This window comes from Phoxinus phoxinus (genome assembly GCF_949152265.1).
Source record: "Phoxinus phoxinus genome assembly, chromosome: 13".
NCBI lineage: Eukaryota > Metazoa > Chordata > Actinopteri > Cypriniformes > Leuciscidae > Phoxinus > Phoxinus phoxinus.
Window position 1 is genome coordinate 13148462 of NC_136888.1, and position 15416 is coordinate 13163877.

Below are 15416 nucleotides of genomic sequence, written 5' to 3' on the forward strand. Positions count from 1 at the left end.
CATCGATGTTTTTCATGTTGCGTCCCGACCGCCATGTTTTTTCAGATCTTCAGAGAGGTGTGTGTAGTTCACAAGACACATACACACAGAGGAGGGCTGCCTGCTCTTTTCTTTTGTCTGACCTCCTCTGCAAAAATGCACGCCTCACCACTATTTCCTCACGTTTCCTTACAACCCATAACTGCTTTCGAGCCGTGAATTTGACAACCCCTTCCATGTATGAGGGAATTAACGGAAGATTATCATTAGCTCTTCAAAACATCTCGGAATGTTCTCTAAAAAACCTCATGGAGATGTCAGGAAATCGACACAGAAAGTCCTGGACCCCAAGAAAGACGTGCTGACAAGATTGAAACATCTTCGAATCGTTATTGGTGAGAAATAACATTATTTGTATTTATTTTATGAACCCAGTGTTGCCTTGCATGGAGCTAACATGCTATGTAGAGAGGAGAATGAAGGCACTATCAGCAATCATGGTGTTTGTTTACCTGCAATTCTGTGGCACCTTTGACAGTATTTGACAAGTTTGCATTTGGAAGTGTGGTCTGATATACAATGATTTGATAGGGTGTCTTTTTCTCTTGTATGGTTGAGTGTGGGAGTGGGTTTTGTTTTGATATGACATGCATTGGTTTCACTGGAACCTCTTTAGATGTCGGTCAATCTGAGGTTGAATAGATGTTGTGTTTGCACATTTTGACAGTTTTTCTGGTATAATTGAATGACTCATTTTGCATGTGATTGCTCAAAAGGTGATAGAATGATTAGAAGTTGAGAAGAGTTTGACAGTTTGCTCAGAGTCATTCTCATATACTCAGTTATTCTCTTTTAAACACACGCCAAAACGTGCAGTTTGCTTAAATTAATCAATTAAAATATGGTGTGAACAAGAATATAATTGTTCAGAGATCTGAACTTTGTAACACTTTATTTTAAAGTTGCATAGTTATGTTACTTACTATAGTAATAACAGTAAATTATGCATAATTACAAGTAACTAACTCTAAGCCAAACCCTAACCGTAACTCTATAGTAAGTGCATGCACTCACTCAGTACTTATTTGAGAAAGTACAATGTAACTCAACTTAAAAATAAAGTGGATCTCTGAACTTTTTTTGTTGTTGTTTTTTAAGAGAGAGAAATAAATCTCACTCAAATTCTTGGCCTGTCATGCAAATGCAATCGAAGGAAAAAGATGCCTCTTGACCAGTGGAGATTAGTTCATGTTTTGGGCGGGGGACAGCCACGATTTGGTTCTTTAGGACTGGGTGGGATGTCATTGAATAACAGAAATAAACCAGCACTTCCTTTGGGATTAGTCAAGGAAGGAATCCGTCTCAGGCCAGTTCCCTCAGATTCCTGAGTGGGTTTAGCTGCACTGACTTCCTGAATGTTGGACATGTGGATGGTTAACTTTATGTAACATCACAGATTTTTGAGTGAAGTGTCTTTGGTTAAAGAGTCCAGTTAGAGATGTTGGCCTGCCGTGGAGTAGTTACTGTCCTGTTTCCTGAATTGCTCTGTGTGTGTTATCTGGCTTCCTGGTGCCATTGTGATTGTTGATTGTTGACAACACTGATTATTGTTTTGAAACTGAAAATGTGATGTTGGTATGAATGGCAAGGAAACTGCTTCCATTACAGCAAAAAAAGAAAAAAGGATTGTTAAAATGATTTTCATAGTAATACACATAGTTTTAATGAATGTATTACTATGTTTTAAGGTCAATTTTAAAAGAAAGTTTAATTGTAAGTAGGTGGATAAGATATAGCCTAATGTGTATTTCAAAGAATCAGCCTAACATTTTGCCTCAGTATATTGTGTGTGCATGGCAGAAAAAATAATATTTTTATGCACTTTTCACAATTATATTTTTAGGGGAAAAGGAGCAAAACGGAGGTGGCTTTGCTTACTTATTTTAATTTTCCCAAAACAAACAAGCTAGAAATATACACTACAGTTCAAAAAGTTTGGGGTTGGTAATATTTTGAAATTATTTTGAAAGTCTCTTATTTTCATTAAGGCTGCATTTATTTGGTCAAAATACATTAAACCAGTAATACTGTGAAATATTATTACAATTTAAAATAAACGTTTTCTGCTTAATATCACGTTTGTGGAAACCATTATATGTTTTTATTATACTTTCAGGATGTTCCAAAGAACAGCATTTAGTAATTTTATGTCTTGACTGTCACTCATGGTCAAGTTAATGTGTCCTTGCTGAATAAAAGTATTATTATTATTATTTTTTTGTACTGATTCCAGACTTCTGAATGGTGTTGAATATATTGCAGTTTTGAATGCACTAAACAAAGAATTGCAAAATATCATGATCATGGTATAGTATGACCAAGTTATGACCAACATTATTAATTTAATGTTGTGTTGTATGTATCAGCTCCTTGATATTTTAAATGCATATTATACAGCAATGAAGTGAAGTTTCCCTGAAGTGATAAGCTCAACATTATTAAACATTATATTCACACATCCACTTATCATGGCCTAGATCAGACCCTGTGCACAACAGCCTTTGTGGACCTGAGGAAGTGAAGTAGCCTAAATAAACGGATGGGTGTGTTTGAGAAACGGCTCTGATAAGCACACAATACTGTTTAAGAACTAGGCTACCTGTTATTCAAATGCATCTGCGACTATTTGAAATGAACTTCTGATGTGAATTTAAAATCGATTTAGCTCAAAGCTGGCGTCCTGCATTACTACAGTACATTAGACTTTCTGTGCACAGATCAATTGCCATGCTGAGCTTGAGAATTGTTGTTGTGATCAGCAGTCATATTTTATACGAGGTCCATCATTAAATGGGCTCAACAGATCGCTGCACACTCAGTAACTTGTGAACTGCCCGAGATCTTAAGGTTGATTGATTGCCAATATTGAAATGACTTCACCACTATGATGACTATTGCACATAGACAGAGGTGGGTAGTAATGAAGTACATTGACTCAATTACATTTACTTTTGTACTTGTAGAATTTGTACTTTTAAGGGTAGATTTAAATGTGTACTTTTACTTTAAAGGGGACCTTATGCAAAATTCATATGGTTTTATATGGTGTTTGTTTGAACATAAATGTGTGTTGGCAGTGTTTGCACACAATAGCCTAGGGGTTGAACGATTTCAGATTTTTTAAAGTCGACATTTATGTGATGATCGTCTCGACGTTGACTAGTCGCTGATGACGTCATGAACAAATAGGCCTGAACATCGTGCTGAGACTCGAACGTAGCTTGCCTTGTGCACAGCTAAATGACTCAGACAGCGCTGCTCACAAGGTAATTGCTCCTAAATAACAGCTTATTTTTTTTCCAGTTCTTTTGTCTTTATGTCGTTATATTTCTTTCTCACAGATTTCTGCTCGTTCTAAATCAGATACAGATTAAGTAGCACAGTAAAGATTAAAAACAATTTATGAATGCGTTCTTGAGAGCGATTGCGTGTGAATTAATTCTACCTGGCATCGTCTCTCTACTAATAGTGAAGCTGTGGGTTTTAGTCACTGAAATATAATATGCTTGAAATTTTCAGCTTCTAAGCTATTTTATTGATAAATCACAGAACAGTGTTGAGAATGCATTTCTGCGTTACTGAATGTGTCTGTGCGCGCGATCTGCACGTGATGTACGAGGTTCTGTGTGTGTGTGTATTACAATGCAGCATGCAGTAGAGAATAAAGATTAACTTACGTGTACAATAAGCATAAGCTCTTTAAAACGTGCATTCTCATGATCAATTTTGAGCATCCAGATGGTATAATCAATCATATCTTGTGGAGCGCGCTCTGAGTATGCATTTACTTTTGAACTGTTTGGAAAAGTGGACTTAAAAGATTTCTTATCCTGTTGCGTCCTCTAGACCTTATGTAGCTCCGCCCCTTTTCAGCGCTGCACTCGTTGTCTTTTGTCTTCCGGTCTCTATGCTTACAGTGATCTTGCCTATATGAATGAACTGCTCGTTAAAATCTTCCCGGTCTACTGACATTTGTTAAGACACCTGCTTTAAACATTACAATCCTAATGATAACTTTCGTTAACTTTACATTAAGTAAATCCACTTCAAAAGCGAATTACTCCTGGACAGCAATGCCATAGAGATATACAGAGCCACCGCAAAACAGAAGTTCAAAGACAATATTCTAAAGATGGCTGCGCCCTCGTTTCTCTGGCGCATAATGTCTATATATAGGCCATGACTAAGTCAACGTCAAGCTTAAAGCGTCATGGCAGAGCATTTAAGTCTACTAGTCTGTGCAACCCCTAGTACACAACCACCCTAAAATGATACAAATCCAGTCCACCCACTCCTATTTTTTAATCGCCATAAAACCTCAACAGTCTCATAGAACAAGCGGTTTAATTTCCTGACAATGTGACGTCACGCCTCTTAGGCTCTGCCCGCGACTGCTGACGGATTCTGCCGTATTAGCGTTTCCGCCCTGAGTGAGCTGTACGCATTCTGCCATTTTCTCCACCCAGAGCAGCTGTAGCGACAAGAATGTCTTGTAAGCAATTCATGTGTTTTGTTGTTGGATGTAGAGTGAACATAACAGTCTTAATGTACTCCAGACATCAGAACTGCTGAAGACGCAGTGGATACATGAGGGAGTCACTTCAAGCTGTTGTATCTGTCTTCTAACCTTCATTATAAACTGCGTTAGGGAATATTATTTCATTAATTAAATCTGTTTACAGAAATTCCAAATATAATTAAAATAATACCTCTTCTATCTCCATGCAGCATATATTTTCTTGTTTGGTATGGGAAGGCATCCTGTCACATTAGCCACTTGAGCACCTTTACAACAAATAGTCCGAATAAGTAAACATGAAGCAACATGTTCAACATGTTTGTGTGTGTGTTGCTTCATTATAGCGCATGGCGAATGTTGTAACTGTGTGTGTGTGGCTCATCCATCATTGCAAAATGGCTGAAAAAACTCTGGTTCATTTTCAAAGAGAGTCTTTCCTTTATCAGTGTTTTGACTACGGTTCATTCATAGTACATACAGGGCTAAACTTTTCCCTATATTTTAGAATATAAAATTCTACAATATTTTAGAATATTTTCTAAATAACTTTTCTAAGTGATTGAAATTCCCATAGATTTACATTCTTTTGACTTTGGCCAGAGAGTGGCCATCTAGCAACCACTCCGAATACCTTAGCAAGCACATTTCCTGGCAACCTCCCACAACATCCTAGCATCAAAATCTTAGTTAGTTCTGTTTTTAAGATGCATCTTTATACATTAGGCTTTCCTTGAGATTGACAGTTTAGGAGCGTCAGCGCTGTCGTTCATTCCATGGTGTTCAGTTCATCTTTAAAGATGAGGGCCATTATCTTTGAGCGATTCGAATGCTCTGTCAGGCACTTGCGTTCTCTGCTGTGTTCTATTTTAGATCTCAAATATCTCCGACAGCCAGTGTAGCACCATCCGTTGGCCTGTTCTCTCTCATGTACTGTAGTTTCAGCCAAAATTCCCCCCTGTCTGTCTGTTCTCAAAGCTTTTTGATATACACCACAATCTGTATAATTCATTGGTCTTTGGCTCACTGCTCATTGGCATTTTGAATTCGGGATGGGCATTTTGAGGAATTTTGTGGTTGAGTGTATGTACCCTCTATTTCAGTAGCTGATAACAATTTCATTGAAATTCCATAATTCTTGAAACCACTAGTATGGCTACTGATTTTTATTATTATTTAGGAGTGAAAAATATGTGAATAATATTATTATATTAATAAAAAGGTTTAGGTTCGTTCGGTGATTTAAACTAGTTTAAATCCAGATGAATCAGCGCTGACAAACAAGAGAAACACTGCGCAACGATACTGTCAAAGTGGGTTGCAGGAAGGCAGACGAAAAAGAAGATCATTTCCAAATACAAAGTTTTACCGGTAATTACAATCCCGAAGACTGGCAAACAGGTTGAGCAACACACACTTACACATAATGGTGATCGGACAGAGAATGATTGTGAGGGACCAACTTATATAGCAAACACAAATGAGGATGATTAATAGAACACAGCTGACACATATTAACTAATGATGAAGAGTGGGGAAAACTGAACAAAGGAACACATGGTGAACATGAAAACAAATTAAAAGTCCATGATAAAGAAACTAGGCTGAACATAATGTGACAGATACAGTCAGACTCAGAAGGTTTTTCAATCTACAAATTTACCATGGATTTATTATAACACTAACTGCACCATGGTATTGTGGCAGAAATGTGGGATTTTCATATATAATTTTATAATATTATTAATGTAGAGATTCATGTTATTAATAAAGGAGTAGGCTAATGGAATATAATTACAGCATTTTGTGATTAAGCTATATAATTAGGATATTTAGCCTAGATACTGTTTTTCATACAAATACCATAGAAACCATATAGTAGCATTTTACCATGGCAGTGTAATAATAATATTATTAGCCTAAACTTTGAATTATTAATTCAGGTTGGTTTTAACTGTGGTTATCGTGATCTAAATGTATGCTACTATGGAAGACCAATGATTAAGTTTAATGAAACTAAATACAGTAAAAATATTAAAATTTTACCATATAAAAATGGTTGTTACCATTTTTTACAGATGTTATGTTACGTTTTTTGTTAATGAATATAAATTTACATCTGCATCCTAACTCAAGCTACTCCTACTGTCAACTCAAGATACTGTTAAATGTGCATTTCTTAGAGACAGAACATGTAATGGTATTAATATCGCAGCCTGCACTGCGTGCCATCAAAGTCAACACAAACATGTTTCATGATTTGAAACAATGTCACCCGTTAGCACATGCAGAAACTAAGAAATACATGTTTCTGTTAAGATATTTATTTTGTTGAGGAAAAATGACAATCCTCATCTGTTGGAATACAGGCAAGTGTGCATGCAATTTACTAGTCGATTACTTGTGCACATTTCTAGTGTGCCCAAAGATACCCAGCATATCTCTGTGTTGGCTCTGGTGTTCATGCTGGCTCACAGCTCTATAAACAGAATGAAGCAGGTGCTTGCCTGAGGTTGCTGGACACTGCGGGAGCGTGTCTGTGAAGAGGACCGGCTGCATTAGGATGATGAGTGGAGCTGGACTGTGTGGAGGAGCTTTAAAGCACAAATATTGACTTGTGTTGCTGGGCTGCAGGTTGAAGTAGACTTCAGCATCAGTAAAGAGACCCGCTCACATCCTGCACGCTGAAAGAGACAAATGATAAAATAGACCGATTGTGTGCTTGAAAGAGAGACCAATCATTAGGGGGCATTTTACACAGTACAGTACACAATGAAGTATTGTTTGTTTGTCATGATCCTAAAGTTCTGGGGGGGAATCCTAAATGTCTAGCTCAATCATTGTTATTTTTATTTTATTTTGCAGAAAATGCGGAGCCTGCTGAACTCAAACACCTCTTCGAGCAGAATTACTCCTACATCTACTATGTGTTCTTTGAAAATTTTGTCACCATCGAGGTTAACCTGAAACAGAAAGGTAAGATCTACAATCTTTTAGTTTTGTCTTGTATAGACTGTTGTTTTATAGTTTGGGTTAGGTTCAATTGCATTGTTTTTCAACTGCCCTACTCACTGTGTGCTCCCTGCAGACACACTGTCAGAATTCAGTGTTAATGAGCAAGTTTCCGTGAAATGGCTTATGACGAAAATTAGCCAGCCCTCAGTTAGCCATGTCCGGTCACACGGGCTCATTATAGTGCACAGAGAGCACAGCCAGTGTCTCGGAACACTGCACAGTTGCTCATTGAGTATACAGAGAGCTGTTCACTGCCGTTGACCTCTCATTTGATGTCTTAACATGTTCTCTTGTTCTTCTGCATCTACTGCACTGTAGCTGGTTCAGATTGTTATCCTTGCAACAAGCAATTGTACAAGCAATAATGTTAACCAGCATGTGGACCTAAAAGAAGAAAACGAACATACGAGTTGCCCTTAATGTGCTCCCATTACTTTGCTTGCATATCCTGATTTCACCAAGTGCAACATGTTTTTTTCTGGATCAACATCTTTGTTGATTCTGGAACAACATTCCAATCAACCCAATCAATCAGATTTGAGGAACAAGTTTACAGTTTATGTCAAGTTTAGGCTTACAGCCTGGGTTAGGCACTTCTACATCAGTGTTATTCACATTTCTCATTTCTCTCTGATTTTAGGTATAACTTATGGGTAGGGTTAGATTTAGGGGTAGGCATAAGGTTATGATTACATTTTCGGACAGGAATGTTGTTCCAGGATCAACAAAATATGTAGACCCAGGAACGCTTCTGACTCGGCAAAATCAGGACGTGCTACATTGCTTACTGACAACACTTGCATTGCATTATGAATTAAATTCTGACGCAATTCTGAATCTGAATCTGCTTCTTAAGCGTCCTTCATACTCTTGTATAGAGTAGGTTCTTAAAGTCGAGTGAATTGGATTATCGAAAAATAAAAGTGAGTTTTTTGCACTTAAAACATTTTTTTGTTAAAAAGGGGTTGGGGGGGTTAATGCTATATGTAGAATTCAGAAACCTATGTTATCAGCAACACCAGTGGCCGTTAAGTGAACTGCAGCCAGAAACTTTTTGATCGTTGTCGCACTCATGCACACGTAACATACAAGAGACTGAACGTGATCCAATGCCCCTATATACTCACGCTGAAGTTCTCTTTTGTTGTTCGCTTAGAAGTAAAAAGAAGTTGGAACGCCATCCACCCTGCTGAGAGGGACGTTTAGATGAATATGTAAAAATGTGCTGCACGGTTTCCTCTTAATAACAAAAACACACAACAACAATGACAGCAGTGAGAAAACAGCAGTTAAGAAAGCATCTGATCATAGCGATGTGGATATGTTTACACAAACTCTACAATTCAGCGGCATTATGTCGACTGATGCGGTAATCAAAATGACACTGTTTGGATAGTTTGATTATGAAGTATATTTGAGACTGTAGACTATAGGCAATCTGGCTATGTGAGACTATAGTTTGAATTAGTCTCTTTTCTTTGCATGACACATTAACATTACAGTACAGAATAGCTCTTTCGGCATTATCCTGAACACTGTATAAGCATTCATTTCATGTGTCATAGAGCAGTAGAGGTTCTCGAGAGCATCCGTAAACATCACATACTTAAGATTTTCCTGGCAAAAATGACCCAAGTTCTTCACATAAAAATCAGTCTACAGGCTACAAGTCGGAAGAAGGTCTAGGTTTTTTTTTTTTTTTTTTTTTTTTTCCATTACAAGTGGTTTACGCATTGCCAATAAAAAAGCGATTAAAACATGTAATTCTTACATATAGCCCCTTTAAGTGGACAAAATTATTGAAGAAGTCCGGCATTAATTACCACAGAAATGTTTGTCTTTTTAACCGGAACATTGAGTTATTACATTTTGATTAGAAATTACAAGGTCAACAAAACTTTTTTGAAAATGAAACATGCGTGGATGAATCATCCACAATAAGATCTAAAACATGCATGTAGAAAATAGAATTTCCATTTAATGCGACTTTGAATTATAAAATCTTGACAAAAAATTGTTTAGGGCATTGCTCACTCTCTATCCAGATTTACTTTTCTTAATACTTAATACTAGTACATCTTTCATTAAAATGTATTCAAAAGATTGCTGTGAGCTGGTCTTGATGCCACATGTTGCTGAGTGCCTATGTTTCCATGTGCCCATAGAAGATAGGTAATCCTTGTTTGTTGAGCTATTATTATCAGCCCTGTGGGTTTCTGTGATCCCTTGGTGACTTTCAACATGTTTTGTGTTTGTTTGCTCTTTCCTGTAGGTCACAAATCGCAACGAGAGGAGCTTGATTCTATTCTTTTTATATTTGAGGTAAGAAATGTAGATAAGCACTTAATGGCTATTTAAACGCATTAGCTCAACCTCATCAGGTTTGGTTTCATCATGTCAGCTCTTATTCAAATACTCCTATCTGGTCCAAGATGTCCACAATGTTATATGTATGATCCACTAAGTATTTGCTGAAACATTGTCATCAGTAATGAAATCATTGATAAGAGAGTGATTGATGTACGGCTGACAGATAACCGATACGCTTCACAAACAGAAAACAGGTGTTCTTTGCCGCACCCAAAAGCACTTCTAATGAGTCACGCTTTAGCTTTTGCTTTTTCCCCTATGGGCTGTTTGTAATGGTGAAGGCTGGAGACACTTTAAATGCACCATCATGACGAGACAGGCATGATGTTTGTGTGTAGGAGAGCTATTTCAACATTCCAACCTGTTTTAATGTCGCAAGGAAGCCCAATAATGCGTTTTTGCACGAATCTGTTTTGAAATGTAAATATGTGCTACACTCTTATTTTAATCTCTCGATATATTTATTGAGATGTTTAAGTTGTACTAATTTTTATATACTGTATATGTCTGCAGTCAAATCCATGTGCTTATCTTGCAGAAAATCCTACAGCTGTTACCAGAGCGAATACAAGGGAGATGGCAGTTCCACAGCATAGGTGAACATTAACTACTCATTCTAATATGCTTATTTGGTGCTCAAGAAACATTTCTTATTATTATCAATGTTGAAAACAGTTATTCATATTTTACAATTATACAATTTTGTGGAACTTTTTTTTTTCCTGTGATGAATAGAAAATCTGAAAGATCAGTATTTATTTTAAATGGAAGTCCTTTGTAACATTATAAATGTTTTTACTGTCAGTTTTGATTCGTTTAATGCATCCTTCCTTGCTGAAGTATATTCATTTATGTTAAAAACAATCTTTAGCGATGTCTCGTGAAGAAATTTTCTCACAATTAAACTTGGGAGATATTGTATATAATTTTAGAGCATCAGGGAGCCACTATCTATATGCAGGGTATTGAAATCGCTTTTGAATGCGCGCTTGCTTTTCACTTCGAATTCACGATCACATGTACATGTGTATAGGGAGAGGCGGTGCTGACCCCACATTTTACAAGATAAAATACCTGTCAAATAATGATGGTCAGGATGCGCACCAAATCCTCTGCCATCGTCCTGTCAGTCTTCTCTCCTTACTCTTGTCACATGATTTGTTAAACCTGACTCCAGCTTCACTGTGCTTCAACTCTGCAACACAGTGTGGGCGATGCCACGAAGGGCAAATGATGTAATCGGTGTACGAAAGAACAAAGTGTAACACCGGTAACACTTGACTTTTTCAGCAAGGCTAATTACCATGGAAGAGATGTAATGTATCTTGCGCCTGATTTTAGTGGCTTAACATCTTGTATTGGCCGGTGGTCTCTCCTTTTCCTCTGCTTTGAAGTCTTTTAGCAGAAGGATACACAGACCACCAAGATAAACACAGAGAATGCCATGGATCTGGGGCCCAGAAACTCCCAGATCTGACCGAGAACTCTGACATTACAGTCCTTCATCACTGATTAAATGAGATAAACAATGCTTTAACATGAAGGTTAAATCATTTTCAGTTTTATTTTATTTTGCTCTCTTCTCAGTAAACCCAAATTACATATATATACAAACAAATAAACATCACTGACAGCAAATAAGCAGAGACCAGAGCAAACATGTTTTCCAGAATTATCCAGTTAGCTCAGTAAGCTAGCTCATTTGAAAGTTATGAATTTTTTCCTCAGACTAAACAACTGTGTTGCTTCATAGGTCTCGTTCTCAAGAAACTGTTACACACTGGAAACTCCCTGAAGGTATTACATTTTAATAAATAATTTACAATATTTTAAAGGTATCTCAATAATCTTTGTATGAGTGTTTATTTTTTAAGAATCTTAAAGAAGAAATATGTTCTGTCCTTATTTTTTTATTATGACATATTATATATAGCCTCTGAAACAACTTCTTTATTTTTTTTTTGCTGACACAACCAAGGCTGTGAGAGCAGCTAAAAATTGTAATCAATAATGTGGTTGTATGTGTGGTGCATAGATCCGCAGGGAAGGAGTGCGTCTGTTCCTTCTGTGGATGCAGGCTCTGCAGCACAATGCTCTGAGAGAGCAGCTCTGGATCTTCGCCTGTCTGATCCCAGGATTCCCTGCACCACAGTCCGAGCTGGGCCCCCGAACCCTGGATAATCTGATCAGCCCTCCCCTTAACCTTCAGGAGAGTGAGTGTTTGTTCACTGTCACTCACACCTTCTGTCTCATGAAAACTGATAACCCAAATCTTTCACAGAGCTTTTTTACATTTTTTATTTAGTCTCTTGAGGTCATGTATAGTGTTAGTCAAGGTTTCTCTGACCAAAATAGCCATCATTTAATTTTCATGACCATTTTCCATCCTCTTTCCAACCTGTAGAATTAAAGTTATTGTAGTAAAGTTTTTTAAATCTAGTATTTATTTAATTTTATTTCACCTTGATTTCATATAATGAAAATGATTTTCAATAGTTTTAGTTTATTAATAACAACACTGGTTAATTGTTGGGATGTCATAGGGTGCTTTCACACGGGCAGTTTAGTTGTAATGGGGCACAGTCCGCATGAAAAATTGGTAATGTGAAAGCTGTCATACGGACCCGGGAGTGCACCGGGCTACCGAACCAGAGACTAACCTGTTAGAGGTGGTTGCACTGGAACTGTAGTGTGATTTGCATGCATATGGGAGAACTCGCACTTTGGTGCACACTTGCTCAGTCAGTAAAGTAACCTGTGCATACATTTTAGCCAAAGATGACGTCACTAATTCAACAGCGCATACTAGGGGATGACAGTGGTGGTGATTTACCTTGGATACGAGCGAGAGTAAGAATGCAGTGTCATCGTGCAGAGTGCAATCAGAGCGGCAAATGAATGGCTCATAATCCGCGGTGTCCTCAAAAGAGTCAATTTGCAAGCAGCAGAAAGCCACCTTCATGCGCCCCAGTCGTTCATTCTGCTGAGCATAATAGCACCAAATTAATAAAAAACACAATATATTTGCCTGCATTCTGTTTTCTATCATACGCCGTGCACCTTTATGATGACATAAGATGAATGGAAATGCTCATAGACTCAAGTGAGTGTGAACCCAGACCAATGCTGTCAATCGCACTCGGACCGCAGCAAACGTGCCCCAAACCACAACTACTTCTGAATGGCCTGTTCTGTAACTCAGTTTCAATAAATGTTTTTTTGGACTGTGCTGGGAGCTTTTTGAGTATCTCTGCATGGTAAATTAAACTCACATCTGATGTTATATCCCCTTTAAAGCACATCTTTTTGTCCATTGCTGCAGCTCAAGTGACTCCAGAGGAGATCAGCCCGCTGGTGCCTCCTCAGTCAGGTGATAAATTCCAGGAGGATCTCACTGGCTACTTCCTGGAGGCTCTACTAAAATACATGGTAAACCAGGTACTCCCCTCTTCCTACTAACACTGCTGATGCTAACATGGCTGGCGCAGACCCAACGCTAAAGCTGTGGAAACCAAACTTACATGCCACTGACCCCAGATCTGCATGCAGTTGATGCCAGAAACCCTTGCTGCAGTGGTGCGTTTCCCTGGCGCTACAACGGCTGCTCTGCTTCACACCCTCCCCAACATAAACAACTGCACCACGCACTGCCTGCCTCCACCAACCCCACTGTCCTCCACGAAACACAAACAGGCTGTTCTGTCTTAGCTGCTGTGTATGTGCTCAGCTTGCCATGTGTGTTCTCTGCCCCTACAGGCCAAAAGCCTGGAGTGGAAGTGCAAGGAGAACCATGAGAAGGGGTTCGCCTTCCTGTTCGCCAATTTCAAAAAGTATTACCTGCCCCATATCTTCCCCAACTTCTCCAAGGAGACCAGTTTGTACAATCCTATTCTGGGTAAGAGTTAATGAAATCCTTCATGACAAATTAACCTTTTTTTTTCTCATTGTTTTTGCTGTGACAAAGCTAGTTATAATTGCTCAGGGTAAGATGTCTAATTTGTATTTGTGTCCTGTTTTATAATAGAGGTTCCACCCATGAGACCAAAGCCTTACTACATAGTTGTTAAAAGAGACCCAGAGACCAATGAAGCCCTGTACTGCACTAAAGAGAACTTCCTCAATGCCAGAGTCATATTTATTCGCTGGCTGGTCTCCTTCTGGCTGGAGCCACGGTCAAACACAGGAACAAACATCCCTGGCATGGAAGGAGAAATCGTGCCAAAGAATATCCAGGTAGCAACACAGATCTTCTCATGTATGATGCAGTAATGGTCGCAAAGCACTATTAGGGTTGGTCTGACTTTTAAAGTGTTATTTCACTCAGAAATGAAAATTCTGTCATCAGTAGTTACTCGCCTTTGTGTCATTTCAAACTTGGTTAAACTTCGAAACACAAATAAAGATATTTTTTAATAAAAACAGAGAGGTTTATGCCCTCTTATCATAAAAAGGTCATAAAGGCGTCGTAAAATGAATCCATATGCATTGAGTGGTTAACTCCAAGCCTTGTGAAGAGATATGATTTCTTTATATGATGAACAGATTTAATGTAGGCTTTTATTTACATCTAGCCAATGATCAATAAACATACATGCACACATAAATAGGGCACATCACATATAGTAAACATGGAAACTCAAACATGCAAACCAATGAGGTTTGTTCTAGCATGTGAAGCTTCCATGTTTAACGAATGTGATGCTTGTGTGTTTATATGTGAATAAAAGCCTAAAGTAAACATGTTCATCATATAAAACGATCATGTCTTTTCACAAGACTTGGATCCTTTTGGTTCATGTGGATTCATTTTACAACACATTTTATGATTTTTTTTTTTTATCTTAAAAGGTTAGGTTACCTGGACTTTCAATGGTGTTCTCGTTTTTGCGTGAACTAAGGTTTGGATTAGTAACCAAAATGCTGCACATTTAACTCCAGGTTGCTCCTGAGGTTGTCTCAGCACCATTGAACAAGCTGTAAACGTGCATTTTTGCAATGTTGCTGCTGTTTCAGAGAGCGGCGGTGGGCCTGGCTGCTCGAGGGGAGGATGGCGGCCTGAGGACAGATGGTCTGGATGGGGGTGGGGCTGGCGAGCCGGAGCAGTCGCACTCAAACACCAGCACCCTGACAGAGAGAGAGCCCAGCTCCTCTAGCCTTTGCAGCATGGACGAAGAGCACCTCACCGACATTGAGGTGGTGCGCCGGGTCCTGTGCTCCTCTAGAACCAATGTCAACTTTATCACTGAGATCTTTCGACAGGTAACCCTCCCACGTCGAACAGAAGCGCTTCACTAAATCTAAATATCAATGACAGAGGAAGAAGTCTGGATCATTTTGAAGAAGTGGTTATGAGAGGTTGATTGTTCTTTTCGGGGACTTCTGTGTCCTAGTGATAGACAAGTTGATTGGAGTTCACAAAGAGGAACATGAATGGGGATTTTTACAGCCCATATTTTATCTCAAAAACCCTGTTTAA

The 15416-nt window shown here is 38.4% G+C and overlaps 1 protein-coding gene across 7 annotated transcripts in view; it reads left to right on the forward strand.

Moving 5' to 3' along the window:
• The first annotated feature begins 4 nt into the window (after positions 1-4).
• The window catches only part of ralgapa1 (Ral GTPase activating protein catalytic subunit alpha 1), a 72066-nt gene continuing 56654 nt past the window's right edge, over positions 5-15416 (forward strand). For 6 of the 7 annotated variants that reach the window (XM_079633930.1, XM_079633929.1, XM_079633931.1 and 3 more), the window contains exons 1-10: positions 5-374; positions 7421-7531; positions 9843-9892; positions 10479-10536; positions 11694-11737; positions 11976-12153; positions 13263-13378; positions 13697-13835; positions 13965-14173; positions 14954-15199. In XM_079633930.1, coding sequence (XP_079490056.1) covers positions 269-374; positions 7421-7531; positions 9843-9892; positions 10479-10536; positions 11694-11737; positions 11976-12153; positions 13263-13378; positions 13697-13835; positions 13965-14173; positions 14954-15199 — 1257 coding nt within the window. In that variant the 5' untranslated portion in view covers positions 5-268. The remainder of the gene's footprint in view (positions 375-7420; positions 7532-9842; positions 9893-10478; positions 10537-11693; positions 11738-11975; positions 12154-13262; positions 13379-13696; positions 13836-13964; positions 14174-14953; positions 15200-15416) is intronic. The other variant, XM_079633927.1, reaches the window with a different exon arrangement.